At 41.9% G+C, this 20,701-nt stretch overlaps 1 protein-coding gene across 1 annotated transcript in view; it reads left to right on the top strand.

The window, feature by feature from the left end:
* LOC102367842 (heparan-alpha-glucosaminide N-acetyltransferase-like) overlaps window positions 1-20,701 on the top strand; it is a 349,117-nt gene that overhangs the window by 271,928 nt on the left and 56,488 nt on the right. Inside the window, exons 12-13 of the mRNA XM_025197703.1 lie at window positions 199-325; window positions 7,793-7,879. Of these exons, the coding sequence (XP_025053488.1) occupies window positions 199-325; window positions 7,793-7,879 (214 nt within the window). The remainder of the gene's footprint in view (window positions 1-198; window positions 326-7,792; window positions 7,880-20,701) is intronic.

The following is a 20,701-nucleotide window of genomic DNA, read 5'->3' as shown; positions in this document are numbered from 1 at the left end:
TCCACAGGATTCTTTTGTTCTCTCACCGTCAGACTGCACAATGCACAAGTACTAGTTACCTACAGAAAATACTAACCACAAATTTAAAATGAACCAATACATTTTAATAAAAATTTTCTGCTGTAATTGTAGTGAAGTCTTGCTAAGAAATCAGTCCTTAGCTGTCACTTAGGCTGAATTTTATATTTGTATCTACAGGGGTTACCTTGGTCCTGGAGGGATAGGAGATGATGGAAAATACCCTAACTGCACAGGCGGAGCAGCAGGTTACATTGATAAGTGGTTGCTTGGAGAAGATCATATCTATCACTACCCTACCTGTAAGGTAATTCATTATCACAGGGACTACCTAACTGAACCCCTTGCAATATGTGGATTGTTTTGCCTCTGGCTTTAAAATGATTGCATTGCTGGTTTTACAATCCAGATTTTTTTTCTCTTCCCACTACATTAGTCAAAACAAACAATGTTTTTAATCACTAGTGTAACATTACCTTACTGTTTCTTTGCTTCATGAATACAAAAAATGACACAAAGAGTCTTAAGAATGTTAAATGAGGAAATGTTGTTATTTGGATAACCTTAACTCTAACTATGTTTTTCTTATAACTTCACGTACTGGTCTGCCTTGAATTCATTAAAACATCAATATACATTAATATTTATTAATGCTATCCAATATTTAATGATTTTAATATTACATTTAGTGATATAGTGATGTTGATTTAAAAAAAAAAAAAAAAAGCTTATCAAATACTTAACAAATAATGTTGGTATACCACACTGTGGCTGGTAGGTGTTGTAGGGTCTTAGCGCCTTCTTTGTGGGTAGATTCATAGATATAGGGTCATAAGGGACCTTGCAGATCTTCTAGTCCGACCCCCTGCCCTGGGCAGGAGGGAAAACTGGGCTCAAATGACCCCAGCTAGGTAATCATCAAGCCTCCTCTTAAAGACCCCAAAGGTAGGAGCCAGCACTACTTCCCTTGGAAGTACCTTGCCCCCCAGTGATGTCAGGGTGAGACCCAGTCTCAGTGCCGCCTAAATAGTCTCGACGCTGCTCCTTCACTCCTGCCATGTCTTTGATGTTGTTACTGAGGAGGCAGTTCCCTGTTGGCGACTGAGGGGGTTCTCATCCTTGGGATGTCTTCATGGGGCTCCAAACCTCCCCTTTACCCCACCCTTACCACGTCTTCAGTCTGGGTAGACACTGCTCCACGGAGGTCTCCCACGTTGCTTGCCTTGGAAAGGACGGGCCTTCCTGGCCGTCAATCTTCGGGGGTCCACCCCTCATCTCTGAGTCGGCTTCCCCTCTTTGGGAGAACTAAACTTGCCCCATCCGGGGCTAATGGTAACTTAAACTGAATGTCTGGCTTGTGCTGGTAGGTCTTCCGAGATTCCCTCTCTCGGGGCCCTTGATCCTCTGGAGATACTCATCCATTCCCTTTCCTCCTAGTAGACATGGATACAGGCAAACGTCCTGTGCCCATCCTCTACCCGTTCCCCTGGTGTCTTCTCCTTGGGGCCTGGCTGACCTGTGGTCCAGTCACCCTGGTCAGTGTCCCTTCCTTTCTCCTTCTGGAGGCTCGTGATCCCCCGTGCTCTGCCTGCTGTGGGGTTGTCTGTGGGTGCCTGCAAGTTGGAGGAGGCACCCCCAGCTACAGTGCCCAAGCCCCTGGTTGGAGCCTTGTGGCTCCCTGGCAGCATCCCATGTAGAGGTTGCCCCTCCATGGGGCTCCCTTGCTCCTGCCGGTCCCCAAGACCACCACCTTCCTCCATGGTCGGGGTTCTCTGGCGGGCGCCTGGCTCCTTGCTGAGGCAGCTGGAGTTGGAGCCTGCCAGCTCCACAGCTGGCATCTCTCAGCCAGCATTCTGCTCCTGGCTTCTCAGGCTCCCTCCAGCTGTTTCCCACTCTGCCTTTTGAGCAGCCCATGCTGCTCGGAAGCCATGCCCCAAGCCTTCGCCAGTATGCAGGCTCAGGCAGCCTGCACTTGTGTTCCTCCCGGCTGCTGCTCGTCCCAGCTCCTAAGGTAGTTGCCAGGGCGCGTTGGTCAGGGGTCCAGGCATATTTGGTGGGGCTTCTGCCTCCCCTCTTACATACACCCATTACTGATTTTTCTCTCAGATATAGGTTTCCCTCACTTTATGCAGGTTCTGTATGTACGAATTCTCTTATGTGATGACCCTTTTAATACCAAAAATTCGTTAGGTGCAAGGTAAATTCACTCTTATGTGATCGGTGTGGTGGAAGCCCACAGTCAGCTACTTTGGGCGGTGCATTGTGGGAGTGATGTGCACCATAATATAGTTTCCTTTGTGGATTTGTGCTCCTCGTTTGTTTGTGACATGTGTTTCTGTAGTTGCCGTCCCCATTATGATAGTGCCCTGTGCTTGTGTGTACTTTCTGCTGTTGTGGAGTACCAACATTGTCTTGTAAAAGTGATAGAAATGGGTCAGGGGGTCAGTATTTGAATGTATCCCTATTTGTCACATTGTAAAGTGGGTTCCCTTTATGGGAATTCGAGATATGCAGTTTTCCAGGAATGCATATACAGCATAAAGTGAAGGAAACCTCACACTTGTTTGTAAAATAGAAATGAGTCCAATATTCAGTTTTCTTTTCATTTGCTTGCTTGCTCAGTCTTGTGTGAGTGTAAGTAAAGAAACTATTTAGAGACAGCAAAATCAAACACATTCATTTTTCATTTAATTCTTAAATAGTTACAGCATGATCTGCATGCTTTTGATACTTGGTTGGATGTATGTATATCTGAGATTTAAAAATGGGTCAAATGAAGATAATTCAAATAGTCCTTTTAAGCTTGTGAGTACTAGGTTTTTTCTTTTCTTTTCTTTTCTATCTTGAAGTTTTACTGGAAGCTGAAGCATCTGAGAATGCTGAGGTTTTCCTCAGACAATAAGTAACTTGAAACAGGGAACCCCTTAAGCTGTCAACTGTGTGCAGACGTCATAGATGTTATTGCTAGTGTTAGAAATGTGAAATTCCTATAATTAAAAAAAACTGTGAAGGCTGGGGTTTCTTTAATAAACTGAACTTGTTTGTTTAAAAATTATTGAGAGCTTAATTCAAGCCATTCTGATACCAGAAGCCAAGCGGTTCTCCCCATAAGAGCTTTCAATTGATAGTCTTTCAGTCCATCCTGGGTTTCCATCTACAGTGGTCCTACATTTTTACTGGAATATCTACACCATGGATCTTTGTATGCATTTTAAGAAAGCTGTTGGAGCAACAAGCTGTAAATCTGTACTTTGGCAAGATGAAAGTGGAAGAAAGAGAGAGGAAGCTATCTGTGTTATTTAGTTAGTCTACAATGGTGCATATTTACCCTGCCTTCTGAAGTCAGTCAGAAGGCAGGGTAGTTATGCACCTTTATAGACTAACTAAATAAGATCTTAGAGAGAGAGCACAAAATTTCACTTCATCAAATGCTATGAAAGGACAGCATACAGTATGAAGTAGAGTAAGTGATTAGAATACAATGATGGAAAAGCAGGATGGAGAGGAATGAGGGAGGGGGAGTGCTGTGAGCAGCATGTAAGCAAAGAAGCCATACAAACAAAGGAGTCAGAAAAGCTAATCCAGGTAATGGGATAAGAATCCATACTCCCTGTTTTAACCATACTTAACACAATCCAGTCTGTGGTTGATTTCTTGTTCTGCAATATCCCGTTCAAACTGGTTTTTAATGATTTTCTGCCTGGAAAAAAAACAATTTTTAGGTCATCAATGGAGTGTCCAGGGGGGCTGAGGTGTTCTGCCACAGGTTTTTATGTCTTTCTGCAGCTGATGTCAGATTGGAGTTCATCATTCTTACACCTGGAGTTTGCCCTGTCTGTTTTGTTTGGACAGCTGATGGGTATTGTAAGCAGGTGATGACATATATGACATTGGTAGAGGTGCAGGTGAATGAATCCTGGATGTTGTACTCCTTGCTATTTGGTCCAGTGATGCTGTGGTCTGTACTGATGTGGAGGAACAGCAGACATTTGGGTCCATTGAAAGACCTGGTGCTTTAGTGAGGATGGGAGTTAGGTAGTTTGTTGCTTGAAACCCTGTTTGAGATTGGGGGAGTAGGATTTGTAATCCAGGACAGGTCATTGTTTTCCAGGAGGGGCTGGAGATGGTTAATTATGTGTCTTAAGTGTTCAAGTTGGTGTCTGTAGGTGACAACCAAAAATATTCTGTTATCCTTGTCCTGGGTTTCGTATTATAGCATGTCGGAGTGAGGTCTGAGTGTGACCTTTTGATTTGAATGACTATAGTTTTAGTATTGTACTGTAATTTTAGGAATCCCTGCTCCAGTTCTTTAAGGTGTTCATCCTTGACAGTGGAATCGGAGCAGACGATATAATATGGTTGTAATATAGCTTGGTTGTAGATGATAGATGTAGTAGTGTGCTTAAGGTGAAAGCTGATAACATGCAGGTAGCTGTAGCACTTGGTTGGCTTCCAATAAAACATGTTGGCAATGTGGCAAACCTTCATTGCACTAAAATCAGTCTGCTGTTTAGAGTATTCCAGAGCTGGTTTGATGGAGGGTGAAAGTTGTTAAGGTCTTGGTGAAACCTCTCTAGAGTTTACTTCCTGTGTGTCCATATTATGAAGTCCCCAAAACTGAAATAGTTGTATGTGAGGACACAATGGGAGAGTGTAATGGAACAAAGGACAAAATAACTGCTGATGACATATGGTTGAGAGAACCTATCTTTTTGGAGTCAAATAATTTGGGAACTGAGACAAAATATTCTTTGGTTGTTGGCAGCTCCTGCTAAAAGCTCAGAAATACCTTAGTAACTTTGCATCTTTCAAAGCTTTGTATGTGGAAAAGGAGCTGTTCTGGCAAATATCTGTGCCTTCATGATTCTCCCTTTGCAGAATAGTTTTTTCTCAGAGAAGAGGCAAGAGGGTTTTGGGGGCAATTTTTTGGTCTCCCAGTTGGAAACGATCATTGACATCCTTTCTCTGGCTTCTCAGTACCACATTCTAGAGAAATGAAGGATGCTGAGGTGGACACTACAAGAAAATGAAACCTAGAAACAGCTGATGTAACCTCTTTGTCAATGGAGCCGAAGTCTTTGTGGTTACACCAAAGATGAGCTGGTCTAGCTTCATATAATCTCAAATGAGCAAAAGTGGTTTTCTTAATCATTTTCCATCCTAATTTGTAGAACAGTATTTTTTTTTACCATTGTAAATATTTAATTGTAACATTGCACTCAATATTTCAAACTTCCTACTGCTATTGAGAGTGCATTTTCGCTAGGTGTATTTAGAACAGACACTTCCATTTTTTTTTGCAAGGTTGTTTCCATTCTTTAGCATCTCTCTTCAGCTTTTTCTTCTGTATCTTTGTGTTTTAGCTCTGAGAAATATTTCATGGAATGATTAAAAACAAATAGACAATTATTGATCTCTGCCAGGTGTTGGGAATGCAGCATGGCTTTCCCAAGTCCCTCCAAATCTGGAACTGGAAAAGTTAAACTGACCTCCTAGTTATGGGGAATGGCTGAAGGACATGAGGAAATTGCAGTGCAAAGATTTTAAATATTTACAAGATACATTATAGATTTCATAGACATTAGGGCTGGAAGGGACCTCAGAAGATCATCGAGTCCAGCCCCCTGCCCAAAGGGCAGGAAGTCAGCTGGGGTCATAGGATCCCAGCAAGATGAGCATCCAGTTTCATCTTGAAGGTGTTCAATGAAGGCGCTTGAACCACCTCCGGTGGCAGGCTGTTCCAGACCTTGGGGGCTCGGACAGTAAAGAAATTCTTCCTTATGTCCAGCCTGAAACGATCTTGAAGTAGTTTGTGACCATTTGACCTCGTCATCCCTTGGGGCGCTCTGGTGAACAAACGTTCCCCCAGATACTGGTGGTCACCCCTGATAAACTCGTAGGTGGCCATCAGATCACCCCTGAGTCTGCGCTTTTTCAGGCTAAAGAGCCCCAGGGCTCTCAGCCTGTCATCGCAGGGTCTGCTTCCCTGACCTCTGATCATGCACGTGGCTCTTCTCTGGACTCGCTCAAGCTTCTCCACATCCTTTTTGAATTGTGGAGCTCAAAACTGGACACAGTACTCCACCTGCCAGGTGATAGGTCACCTGGTCGTAGAAGGAAATGAGATTGGTCAAGCAAGACCTACCCGCAACAAACCCGTGCTGGCTATCCCTTAAGATGTTGGCGTCGGCCAGTCCATTAAGGATGGCCTCTTTAATAAACTTTTCTAAGATCTTCCCCAGGATAGAAGTCAGGCTGATGGGCCTATAGTTAGCCGGATCCACTTTCCTCCCTTTCTTGAAGATAGGCACCACATTGGCCTTCTTCCAGTCTTCGGGCACTACACCAGAGCTAGGCATGTGCACTAGTTCTTGCACAATTCATTTTTGGAGCATAAGTTTGGAGGCATTCTTTATGATGCATTTAGCATAGAGTGGCCCCATTCTCAAAGAGCATACTTTAAATTTAGTCCCTAAAGAGAGAACATCATTGTAGTCAAACATCTAAGGTATTAAAGGCACATGTTAGTGGCATATTTTACAAAAATAAGTTCAACCTCTTGTCAAGCTAACACGAAATGAAAGCATTAATGGCTACTGCCCTCTGGAAATCCTACTGAAAAGATGTCTTTATAAAGGCTTCAAGATGCATGTGTATTTGGCTCATATTTTCACCAAATTTCAGATGTTTCCCTTTGCTAAATGCATCATCCCTGATTTTTCCAGACTGAGCCTAAGACAGTTATATTTCAGCTGTATCTGTATCTCTATCTCTGCAATACATAGCATGAGCAGGAAAAGGATTTGTCCAGGCTGTTTGAGGTGGAGCTACAATCAACTATTATTTACCTATTGGCAATATTGTAAACTCTCACCTTGTCCCACACATTTTCTTTGACTCATAATCAGTCAGTCTTTCTGTACCCTCTTCCTTTTGTAGCTCTTTTATTACCAAGGATATTGTAATGATTAAATAACAGCATAAGCCTTTTTTGTCATTTGCAGTTATCCATTTGGGAGTCAGTTCATGAATTTGCACACAATTCTGTGACTGTTTTTGGTTTGAATGTTCAACGTTTTCATCTACTGTCCAACAATCTAGTTGAATTAAAGTAAAATTATAACCTGACAGAAAATGGGTGCAGCTGCTATGTACCTGGGTTTAATATTTCACCCCATGTGTGTGATTATACAAATGATTTAACATCAATATGACCATTACATTGCAGTTCTAAAAAAACACATAAATATGCCATAGTAAAAACAACCCCCCCCCCAAAACAAAACAAACAAAAAAAACCCCAACCCCCCACACATTCTCTTGGTAATTTACAAGGAAATTAGAAGCTATTTACAAAAAATGTACGCATTGTCTTTTTCTCTCTCTCAGCATCCCAGGCCAGATGTTCTTAGCTAACAACAGTTAATTTGATTATATGTAAATTAAAAATGTTTGTGATCTAATAAATAACCATAGAAATTGTATCTACAGTGGAATGTACACAGAGGTAATAAAGAGGGGAAAAAAAAGAGTCATGTTTAAAGGAAAACACCCCAAATAAACAATCAGGTAGGCTATAACATACTCAAAACAAGAGTCCAAACAGTCTTTAATTTACCCTTTTCATTGCAGTATCTGTATATGATGCTCTCCTGTAAGGCTGGTTTAGCCAGGGACATCATCCATCTCTTGCCAACATGGTTTTAGACGTCTAGCGTAGGAGTGTCATTGCCTTGGTTTAATGTAAGCATGTATTCTTTATCTCCTTTTGCAGGAACTATACAAAACTACGCAGCCTTTCGATCCTGAGGGTGTTTTGGGTACAATCAACTCAGTTGTGATGGCTTTCTTTGGTCTACAGGTAAAGTCAAAGAGTGTATTTATCTCAAATACTATTTAAGACCCTGTGTTAGCTAATTAAAAAAAGAGAAGTGTACCTAGATTTTACCTGTGTCCAATATTCAATTCAAGGCTAACATAAAAGAATCCAGTGGGAAATAAGATGAAGCACTGGAACCAAACCTAACACATCATTGTAGTGGAGAATACCAGAAGTTACATATTTTGCTTGCCCAAGAAATAAAGATAGAGCCCAAAAGTAACCCATAATGTATCTGGCTAATTATGCGATAATTTGTCCTGAGGAGAAGATTACTTCCCACCCCAGGTGGTAGCCATTACTAGGCAGGCGTAATAAATGCATGAAACTTTTGGATTACTCCATTTTTGTTGTTTCTTATTTGGTGTATGAGAAGAAATTAGACAAAAATGTGAATATGTGAGCATATTTAAGTAGGCATTACCTCTCCATAAATATTGTTTGCTTTTCTTATAATTTAAACTATTTTAAGAATTCAAAAGTTTATTCAACCATTTCATACAAATTGCAAAAGTGTTAGCATTTCCAGGAATAAATAAGATAAAAACAAGATTAAAACACTTGATAAATAGTGTTTCATAATACTTTTTCACCTCTAATACTTGCCCAGTTAGATGGCTCACTGTGTGTTACCTTTCTAATAGACACCTGGGAGAACCATGCCCATTGAGGACCAACTTACCTTTACCTTTAAGAGAGAGTACAGTTTCCAACAGGTGTTAAATATTTTTCAATTTTGATTGTCAACATACATGGAAGATTATAAAGTTAGGATGCTTCTCCAAACAGTCCCCAGTGCTAGTTGGAAAAGACAAGTAACTCAGTAATTTAGGGGAAGAAAATATAGAGTTGCTTATTTATTATGCTATATACTGAGAACACAGTGGGTATTAGGTGAATTCAGAAATTAAACAAGGTGTTGGAATGTTCTTTAAGTTTCAGTGTATACCTATAAATAAATATAGAAGTGCATGGTTGTGTTAGAGTGATGTTGTAGCCATGATGGTCCAAAATACTTGGGGAGCTAGGGGGAAACCCTCTAGCCATAACAGAGAAGGTTTTCCTGTGGTAAGTGTACCCAGAGGAGTTAGAGATTTTATGGGGATTTATGGGGAAAGAATAAGATTTATGGGGAAAGAATAAGAGACCTAAATATGTGCAGCTTTGCGAAATGACAATGAAACAGGAGCATAATTGTAAATAAATACTTGAAGGGTGTAAACAGGAATTAAATTAAAATTTTCCTCCTAACGAAGGAAAAAGGGATTTTTTTTTTTTTTTATTTATTTTTTTACACCAGGAGTAAGGTGAGATATGGCAGAAAATAAACTCAACAAACCCATTAGACTGAATAATAGGGAAAGGTTCCTGTTAAGATACTTTGTTAGACTGTAGAATTGCTTCCTAAGGGAAGTGGTGGGAGTCTTGTATGTTGAGACATTTTAAAACTGGCTGAGAAAAATGTCAGAAGTAGCTCTCTGGTGGGGAGGGGTGGGGGTGTGAGTCAACTGTTATGGGGACAGGGGTTGACTTAATGGGCCTTTTCCACCCATAACTTTCATAATTCACAATTCATTAAATAGTAGGCCTGTGCAAAGTGGCTAGTATTTGTTTCAGATTCAGCCAATTCGGGGAGCAGTGATTCGACTTGGTGATTTGTATCACTGTCCCAAAACAATTCAGCTGCCACCAAATCAGCCAAATCTTCAAATCAAATAGGCCCCACCCCCTGCCACTGGCTTCTCCGCCTGACCCCAGAATCCCGGCACTTAAAAAAAAGCCTCACACTCGCTGACTCTTGCCAGGTTGGGGGGGAGGGTGTGATCTCCACTGCACCCCACTCCCCCCTGCTGCATGGGGGGGCTCTGCCACAAGCCCCCAGAAGCCCCAATGGCTGCTTCAGCAGCTAGTGTATGCAAGGGTTTTTGGGTTTTTTGGTTTTTTTTTTTTTTTTAAAGAACTGGGAGCTGGGGCCAGGCAGAGCACCATTGACAGGGCTGGGAGAGTGGGTGGGGTATGGGGGCTCATTGCAGAGCCCTCCATGCAGTGTGGGGCAGGGGAGCAGCAGCGATTGCCCCCCCACCTGGCAGGAGCTGGTGAGTATAGGGCTTTTTGCTCAGGGGAGCTGGGGGAACCGGGCAGGGGGTGGGACTTGGTGTGGGTCCCCCCATGGTCCCCTCCCCCCTCCTCCAACCCCACCCCCTCACCCCCTACTTACCGGCACGGAGTCTGGGTCTAGCTTCCTACAGTGGTGAGTTGGGATTGCCAGAATCTGCAAAGCTCTCCAAATTTTTCCAAATTAATTCGGAGAGCTTCAAATTAATTTGGAGCTTTATATTGGTCTCCTGATTTGATTTGGATTTGGAGATTCAGCCACAGAATCGGGCCGAATCTCCCCTGAATCAAATTGGCACCCAAAGCTTTACAGCCCTATTAAACAGTCCCCCCTTTTTGGTGTCATGAGCTACCTCACTGGATGAATCTCTCTCAGGGGTAAAATGTTTCAGACAGTATATGGAAACCTTTTATTTCATGTCCTTTCACAGCCTTGTAGTATAACTGTATACCTATAAGCATCATTAGCATTTCTTTATACTGCCTTATGCCCATTTCCCATCAATTGTTCTTTGGCAATAGATTCCATTACTATCATTGCAAAGATTTTTTTTTTTTTTTGAGAATTGGGAAATCCAGTCAAAATGTGGGTAATCCTGCAATGTATCAAGAGGAGCTTTTAAAAGATACAAAACAAGCATGTCTGCTTTCTAGCATTTTTAAGACTTCAGTTGTTTAACAGATGACTTGTTATGAGGCTGTTAAAAATGGTATTTTTGTGTCATTATTCTAAAAAGGGTATTATTTTAATTCTTGGAAAAGTTACTTTTTAAAAATAATTTTATGACCCACTTGTGGAAAGACTAGTTACCAGTAGAATTTTTAAACATAAAGCCTGTTAAACTTTATAGGACTCTTGTTCACTAATTTTATAACTGCAGTTAATTCTCAGACTTGTATGAGGTGTCAGTTCTGTCAGCTGTGAGAGAGGATTAGAAAGCAAGTCTGAAGCAATATTTTACCCAGTTTTTTTCTCATTTCTTGTCAGTGACCTTTCAACAGAGCACCTCCAGTACAGCTGCTGTGTGACATCATGGCATAAACTAGAAATCCCCACAGACATTTGCTGTGTAAATTTCTGAGAGATATTTAAATTCAGGGATTCACTTTTCACTATTTTACTGTTTTAGAGACTTGTAAAATAGCGTTTGGAGAGAAAAGTTGTAGGGTCACTTTAAAATATTTCTTTTGATTAAATAGAGATAAAATATGGTTATTATATATAATATGCTATAATCAATTATATCAGTGTATGAGGTTTTCTATTGCCAAAATAAAATAATTATGCATGAATCACGTGTGTGTGAAAATTAGAACTGCTGAATGCTGTAAATGCTAAGAGCAGAAAGGACTGAAAAATATGACAGATATAATCTCACTACTCTCCTGAAGTTCCCAGGAACCTTTACCCACTGGATTCAAATAGAGGCTATTGATATAATGTATTTGTGACATAAGAGGACCCTTGCTGGCTGCTTCATGAAGCACTTTCTGTCAAGGAACGAGATTGGGTGATACGAACTTTTCCATTCTCTTTTAGAGAGAATAGGGAGGCTCAGTCACTACATGTCTTAATCTCTAAATTCAGCTGATTTTTTCAGATGGCTGCATGGGAGCTGACTGAAGACTAAGGCCTTAGGCCCACATTACATTTGTAGTGCTATATATGCCCTTGAATTGCTGCAAAAAGCTAGGATAAATACATTCAGACTGTCTGTTGTGCCACAAAGAAGACGCATCTACCACAAAAATGGTTGGTCAGCCACAAAAAAGTTCCCATTTCAAACCACCATTCCATCATATGTCTCTCTCCCTCCCCCTTCCAAGTAGGAAGAAAGGAGAGTGCCTACAAAGAGCAGAGCTGCAGCTCTTCCAAGACCTGGGGTGGCAGGTCTGCTCATCTCAGTGAGCTGTCACAGAACCACTGTCCTGAGGAAGCAGGAGCTCTGTGATGGGACCCTGCTGCTATCAGTGTAGTAGAGAATATGAGAATACTCAAGGCAATGAAGTACTGGTGTATATCCAAAATCTCCAGATCATAGGCTCTCAATTTAGGGTTCATGTACAGATATTAGGAAGTTTCAAATTCTGTTATTCCATATTTCTAAATGGATAAGGATGCTTAGAAGGGTGTTCCAGTTGGGAACATCTTATAGGAAGGCTGTATAGATCTTGAGTCAATGCTGGAATAAATATGGGCTTCTAATAGACAACTCTGAGACCATGCCCAAGGCCTCTGAGGTAGATGATGGAGACTTGTGTGTCTGACTAAAATTCTCTGTTTATAAAACATCATTTGATTTAAACATGCTAATGTTACATTTTCAGCACACTAAAATGAAAAGATACCTGTGTTCTCCTTTAATTATGCTCTTTTAAAAATATCTTGACTAGTTATATGTGGGGGGGCCTGGTTTGTTGGCAGAAAAAATGCATCTACATATGAAATTTCTTTTTAAAAAGTCTGCCCAATCCAAGATAAATAAATTATATACAATTTAGAAAATGCTTTCATACTACAATTTCTGATTAGATTTATGCAAAACACATTTAATCACAAAATGATCAAAACTGAGTTGCATTTTTACAGGATCCCAAATTGCTTTTAAAAATTGCTATGCTTATTCTCAAAATGGCCGGTGAGTATGAATAACAGTTTTTTAAAGCAAAAAAAAAAGGTATTTCCTTATTATATATAGAATGGTCACCCAGAACCTTATGGTTCATGATATCCAACATTTTAGCCACAAGGCAATGCGTGGCAGAGCACAGGTTGTGTCAGCCACTTCAAAAGGTTTCAGGCAGACTTTGAGTAGCCAGCAAGTGCAGTTTGGTCCAATTGGATGGTTACACAACCAAAAGGGGGCCACCAGATTGGAGGAGGGCTGGGCAGCCCCCTGTAAGCCCAGGCTGTAGGAGCAAAGCTGGCAGTTGCACCTAGGGAGCCAGAAAAGCAACATCTCTCACCCTGCAGACTGCTGCTCCCAGAACACCTGGAGGTCAAAGGTAGGAACTATGGGGATGGAGGAGGTTCCTGGTCCTGGGGCATGACCAGAAACTGCACCCTGCTGGGGCTGGATGGTGTGGTGGGGCTGCCTGTGGTGGGACAGTCTTCAGGAAATGAAAACCAGCATCTCCCCAGTGAAAAGAGAGGATGGAGTGCCTTAAAGCCTCAGCCCCTGCTGCCTTGTGGGTACCCCATGGAGGGGAAAGGCTAGGAGAACACACCCCGACAGAAAAGCAAGAGGTTTGGGCGACAGCACAGGGGCCAGGAGCGCCCAAGGCCCTATGCCTGAATATGGGTGAGGCCTAGTGGGAGGCCAAGAGAGGGGTCCAGGCACGTCGACAGACATCTGAAGCCTGAGCGGGCCATAGGCCAAGTTAGGGGTCTAGGCACATCGACAGATACCTTAGGCCCAAGGGGCATAAGGCCCAGGAGCCCAGTGAGGGCCAAAACAGTAACCCAGTGAGAGGGCGGAGTTGTGCCCCAGAGAGGGGCCAAAGGCTGAGTTTGGCTCAGTGAGGGACAGAAAGCTGGATGTTGCATAGAGTAGGGACTGTAGGGACCTGAAGTACTGCATGTAGGCTGTCCAGAATAGTGGCCCCAGTGAAGGGGTCAGAGAGGCCAAGGTACATGTGAGCCAGAGTGTGGCCTAGCTAAGGCAGTGGTTCTCAACCTTTTTAGATCATGGACTGGAAGTGACCGTGGACCAGAAGTGACCGCAGACTGGCAAACTGTGGACGGCATACTGAAGACCGGAAGTGACCGGCATATTGCGGACTGGCAGCCAACTCTTTTTTCTACTGAGTATAAAAATGGTTGGCTGCAGGTCTGCAGTATACCAATCACTTCTGGACTTCTGGTCCAGCAGCCAACCCTCCTGCAGACTGGCAGCCAACCCTTCGTGGCCTGGTACCAGGCCATGGCCCTGGTGTTGGGAACCTCTGAGCTAAGGGATCAGGGGAGCCAGAAATGGTTTTGGATGCCATCTGCAAGGCATGGGACATAGTGTAAGGAGAGGTTCAGAGCCGTGCATTTGGCATCAGGGCAATAAAATGGGCAGCCTCCTGCATTTTGCATCTATTTTGATACATCAAGGTGTGACAAGCCAGGCAGGGCAGACTGCCCTAGACAGGTGGGTGGACCGATGTCATGACTGGCCTCAAAACAGCCCGTTGTCACACAATGCTAGGCAGAATATATAAGTAAATTTAGATTTTGAACACAGAAGAGGTCCCAGTGATATTTTAAGCACAACTGCCCCCTTTTGCCTTTTTTTCCCAAAATTTTAATTTCACAAGAGAAATAAAACAATCCATCGGCAGCAATGTGAATGGTGAGTGCTGAGTACAAGGGGACCGACATTCAAAGCAACCCTGAAAAATCAAAGACCACGATACTTTTCCCTCTCAATTCCAAGCACACAGTCTTGTTTGGCTCTGAAGTGTGACCATAAAAAGGGCAGCTTAATAGGGTCTGTGTTTGTTTTTATTTTGGGGGTGTTTATATCAAAGTTACTCACTTTACCAATCAAAGGTTTTTAGTCTTCCCTCAAAAGGAGTATGAAACTGTTGTGATGGGGGAGGCCTGGGCTATGGAGGCAAACATATCCTTCTAGACCAAAAGTTAGACTCATTATATGTTAAAATATACATATTGAGCTCTAAACCTCAATAGTAGAATAGAAATAGAAAATGATGAAAAAATAAAATTAAATCCTTTTATCCTACACTTAAATTTTGTTTGAGCTAGATCCTCATGTATACTGATGTACACTGGCTTAGCTCCATCAAATTCAGTGGAGCTGCAGTAGTATAATAATGTGAGGATCTGGCCTTTATGCTTAGTCAAGAATCAGCCCAATATGAACCATGTGTCTCTGATTTTATTTAGTTATGCTACTACTAGCTATGTCAGGGCAAATGAAACTCAGTAAAAATTATTTCACCGAACACTACCAAGCCAGACAAATTGGATAGACATGTTCTGAAGCCTACCTGTATTTCAGGAGCAGATCCTTTTGAATATAGAAGAGTACTTTACAAGTCAAGGAGACAAAGACCATATGTGCAAGCAAACAATGTTTTTCAGATGAGCTAGATGCAGCTTTTGGCCAAATTTTGTGTAGTGCATATTACCTGCCAAGCTTTTAAGATGTCCATTGAAATCAAGGATAACAGATATTATTACTCAATACTTTTCAGTGTTTAGCCTTAGATCATTACAGGAACATTGTATAGTGTGCTGTTATATCATTTACAGTTGTACCTTTTAAGAATTGTTATTGTTGCTTTATTGTAGTGGGTTTTAATTTTATTTGACTTGTTTGCTATATATGCCATATTGTTTTTAGAGGTTTTTTGTTTGGTTTTATCTATCAAATGTCAGTTTTGTAAACTGGTGAATTTTCAAACAGAGCTAGACAGATCATTTGGTTAAAATAAGGCACTTCATTTCCACTGGGACGTAAAAAAACAAACAAACAAATAAACCCCAAAATGGTCTTTTACTTTAAACTCAGTGTGTTCCCATGGCGACCCCCACACATGCACAAAAGAGGCAGCACCTTAGTTGGACCTGGCTCGCCCAATGTATGTAAAGATCAGGCACTTTAATAGGGCTTTTTTGGTGCTTTTATCTAATAGTTGATTGAATCAAATTTAGATAAAAGTGCCAAAAAGCCCTGCTGAAGCACCCAATCTCTACAGATGCTGCAGAGCCAGGTTCAAGTAACACTGCTTCTTCTGGTAAAGCTCAATTTTGGGTTTTTTTAATGTCTGCAAGCAGCTTAAATGTCAGTACTGTTCCATTACAATGGAAAGTTATTTTGAGATTTATCTAAAATATACTACAGTCAGTTGGACTTCAGCAGTAGTTTAACTAAGAAGGTAGGATAGGGGCAACCATGCCAGGTCTGGCTTAAGGGTAGAGGCAAAAAACAGTGACTGCTGCTAGCATCTGTGTATTTTTAAACCAGAAGTCACCATCTCCACTTTGCCCCAGGGGCCTGGGTGCGTTGCTTCACTGCTGAACTTCCAAGAACTTTTTAATCATGTCCATAAATTGCAATGGACTAATTTTGGATATCTTAAGATGAATTGAAAAGAAATATTTTTTCTGAACTGTTTAGGTAATCCTGTGTACCTTTCTATATAATTTTGTTCTTCCTCCTAATATGAATAATCCAAATCATAAAATTCTATGACAAAGAGAGGTTTAATTTGAAGCGGGGAATGCTGAGAATTTTACAAAGCATTCTCGTCTTGCAAATTTCCATTCCACCTGGCAGAGTCAAGAATTCTGGGCAAATTAAATCATACTTGTGGCTTCTTATCCAAATGACTCCCATCTTTTGAATCCTGTGGCATTTACCCACTGATTGTAACAGCTTGATTAGTATGGAAATGTCTAATACAATTAGCGCTTAAAATTTTCCTGTCATCCCTGCAAAGACTCTAAATTTTCAAAAGAAAAGCATGCACATAGAACGTATTCTATTGTTGATTCAGATTTTTAGGCTCATCTTTTCAAATAAAAACCCTGAGCAGTACCTGGGTTTGAAGAATTTGAACAGAGTTTGAGGAGTTTGTATAGAACGTAAAAATTACTTAGAAGTTGGTAAGACTTCTAAATAACATAACTAGTTGCTCTTGACTATGTTTTTGCCCTAGAATGTAGTTTCTAGGATTGGTTGGAAAACAATAACTCTATTTTGCAGAAAAGAAAAAATATTCAAGGTTTTGAGTTTTGTTTTTTTGTTTGTTTGGGGTTTTGTTTTGGTGGGGCCAAAAGGAGACATTGGAGTTTTTGAACAAAATAATGAGCAAGAGAGAGTGCATGCCACTATGGAATAATCAGTAGTCCCAGTAACAAAGATAAAAGCTACCCTGATGCAATTCCTGGAATCAAAGGACACGTTCAGACGAGTACACAGAATGCACGTGGTACATGTGAAAGGGTTCTCTGTGCTGTATATTTGCAGCATGGAGGCAAAATTAGATATTGAGAACTCCCGGTAGCTGAAAAAAATGTAGGGGAAAAAAAGCAGGATATCGTACGTGGTTGCAGCATGCACCACCCAAAACCAGAGACTGGCTGGCCAGAGCCATACTTTGGCTGTCAGCTAAGTTCCGCATGCCCAGATCACTGCCGCTGCAGTTCCAGGAGGCAGGACCCCAGCCAGATAAAGCTGCAGGGGCCACCCAGGTGCTGGTCCCAGCCTCCCCTGCCCTACCTAGGGCAATCTGCCGTGCACCAGAGTATGCATGCAGGGGCATTCCGCAGGAATGAGTTGCAGTGACACAATTATGCACCGCTGCTATTTTTCCTTGGGAAATGCATGTGGGCACTCATCTAGACATGCTCAAAAAGAGCAGATGCATAGACTTCGTTCTTTTCTATTGGCTCTTCTTCCATGCTGCCTGGGAAATGTTCCAAAGAAAATTTAGTCAAAGCCAAAACATTTCTGCCAAAGCATTTTGGTTTTGATGATTTGTTGGTAAAATATTTGTGATAAGCTCTAAGAGTTTTTCACGATGCAGAGGATACTTGGCTGGTGCAAACTGTTAAGGCTGGATTGGTAAAATCCAGATAAGAATCTACCCTTCAAGCTTTACATATTTTAATAAAGCCTTTGAGGTGTTTTCCAAGTACTATGATGGATGTGGAGGCACTGAGGTGAGTTAGGTTATACAGCTTTGTGAAGATGTGACAGATTTTGTTTGTAAAAAATTTCAAATGTATTTTGTGGTTTTTTTCCCCCCCCCCAGTCTTTTCCAGTCATCTCTGCTAAACAGCTAGTGAGCCCCTAGCTTCTATTTTAACACCTATTTCTCCTGTGTTATATTAGAACACAATTTTAACCACTTACAATTCTCGGCAAGTAGGTAAGGGGACACTCTGCCTCCCAACCCCAGAACTTAAAAAAAAGAGAAGGCCTAAACTGAATATTATAAGTTTTGTTATGACCCTTAACAAAAAAAATGTATGCTTAAATTTTTGGCTGAATTGGGTCCTTAATACATATTTTTACCATTTCATAGCTTCATAGTTGGTAGGGTCGGAAGGGACCTGAGCAGATCATCAAGTCTGAGCCCCTGCCATGGCAGGAAAGAGTACTGGGGTCAAATGACCCCAGCAATCTTCAACGTTGGAATGTATGTAAGTCTTTATTCCATTGATCATGTATTATTTTTCACAGGTATATAAACATATTCACAATTAATTGCTGTCACTTTGAACAGGATTTCCCTCATCTGTTTATCATTTGACTGCTGATTAATGTTTTAATTGCACTAAAACAAACATTTTCTAAAAAAAAAATGCATTTATTTTAAAAATAAAAAGATTTCTCAGTCTTTGAATCACACTTATTGAGTGTCACAGCCATACTTTTAATCTTTGAAAGGATAATATTTTAGTTGGAAAACTTACTGTTATTATTTTTACAAAATGCTCACATGGTATAGCCTTAGTTGACAATTGCCATTAAATTGGTTTGAAATTATCATAGTTTCACCCATAGAAGCTGCCCCAGAATGCAGTGCACACATTGTTTTTGAAAGGCAGAATGAAGAAAAAATGTTCTTTGCTTCTGGTTAAGTACCTGAGTAGCAACCTAGGGAGCTAAGCCTGCTCATTGTTGTACTCCCTGTGGGTCAAATGCAAACTTAACTTGTGATTTTCACTGGGTGTGTCTACATGAGATGCTTTACTGTGTAGTAGCATAGTTTACTGCACAGTAAGCATGTATGCCTACACGTGCACATGCTTACTGCACAGTAAACCTCACTAACCAAGAGTAAATTTGATACCTGCAAATGCAAGTAGCAAATTTACTTTTGATTAGTAATAGTGCAGTAGCACTCATGTAGATGCCTGACTGAGATCAAATCTGCACTTGATTAGCCAGCCACCAGGGAGTGGGAGATTGCTCCCTGCCCCTGGGAGTTGCCTGCTGCTGGGACGGGCTCCACCACTGAAGCCTGGGTGGGGACAATGTTCTCCTGCCCTGGCAGTAGGGAGTTCCAAGCCCCCTGCTCCAAGATTGTGATCAGGGAGCCTGGGGTGGGATCTTCCAGCCCCTGCTAGAAGGTCATTATTGCCCAGCCCCTGCTTCACCATTGTGATCAGGGAGCAAGGGGCTGGGAGACCCTTATATCCCAGTGCCACCTCCACAACTGCGGGTCTGGTGCTGGGAGATCCTTATTTCCCACTCTGACCTGTGTGGTCTTAGGGTGTAGGCTGGGAGACCCTTATCTCCCAGCCTCAGCTCCAAGGTCACCGGGCTTGGGGTAGGAGACCCTTATCTCCCAGCCTGTTCTCCACCTAGCTCTATGCTCTTGGAGCTGAGTGTGGAACAAGCACCCCAGCCTCATCCCTGCAATCATGGAGCAGGGCTGGGAACTGTCCTGGTCAGGGGCAAGTCCCAGTCTACTGGAGGGGCAGCTTAGCAGCAAGATGGCTGCTAGTTGCTCCACCAACAGATTGGAGCAGGGGGCTGGGACCTGCCCGTCCCCTGACACACTTTCCAAATCCTGTCCCTGATCGGGGAGCCAGGAGCCCTCTGTTGCCAGGGCAGGGGGGCATTGTCCCTGCCCTGGCAGCAGGTAGCCCCCCAAGGGCAGGGTGAAATGTCCCAGCCCTGGCCAGGAAACAGCTGCCTCCTGTCCCAGTGCCCTCTGCCAGCCCCTGGGCTAGCACTCAGAGGGAGCCTAGAGCTTCCCTTGGTGGCTGCACGGCCCCAGGAAGCGAGAACAGTTTGCTACCATTAGCAGCAAATCTGCTCTTGCTTCCCTGTATGTGTAGATGCCTGCCTGGGAGCATTTACTTGTGAGTAATTTTCTCAAGAGTAAATAGATCCCAGATCAAATGCATGTATAGACACACCCACTAGTAGGCAACAGAAACTGTGCTTACTCTATTTCCTCACTTATTTCAATTTCCTTGACTTTTGCATGAGTTGCCAAAAAATTGGCAATTATTTTGAATATTAACAATGCAGTTGTTTAGAAAATTGTTTCTAAACCATATAAAAAGTTACATAGGGCAAATTATACCATTGATTAAACTGGACAACCTCTTTGCTCTATCAGAGGTGAACAGGTATACCAAGAGTATAATTAAGTCTGCAGAATCTATGTTATTGGTGATGGATACATGAATTGCTATCTGCAAGACAAACTGTGGGGTTTTTTTTTTCTTCTGAAATTTTTGTAAGTGGTAGTTAGAGGAGAGACATAAATCCTTTTAATTTGAAAGTGAGTGCTTATCATATAGAAATAGTTGAGGAACAGCAACCAGAAATCTTCATTATGCTGTTTTTGCTGAGTCACTTTTTCAAGCAGTGCATCAAAGTAAGAAAAAGAAACTGTACATTGAGTTCCTGCTCAGTGTTTCTGACAGAAAAACATCTGTTTCTCTATTACCCAGTCATTGCAGGTGTGTGTTTGCTTTGCTGCTAAACAGTTTAATGTGATGAGTTTTTGGAAAAATGTTGTGTTGGAAAAATTGCAAAAAATGTGACTGGCCCAAGTCAGTGGGAGAACAGAAAAATGGCTCTTTTGTTTTGCACAAACTCTGGGTCTTGCTCAATCTCTCCGTTGCATAGTTTTCCAAGTACCAACTGCTTTGTTTTATTCCCTTGGGTGACAACCAGCCATGGTAACTGTGAAGCGCTCTCAGTGTCA

This window comes from Alligator sinensis, unplaced genomic scaffold, assembly GCF_000455745.1.
Source record: "Alligator sinensis unplaced genomic scaffold, ASM45574v1 scaffold188_1, whole genome shotgun sequence".
Taxonomy (NCBI): domain Eukaryota; kingdom Metazoa; phylum Chordata; order Crocodylia; family Alligatoridae; genus Alligator; species Alligator sinensis.
The sequence above is the reverse complement of the archived record's forward strand: the minus strand, read 5'-3'. Positions and strand labels throughout refer to the sequence as shown.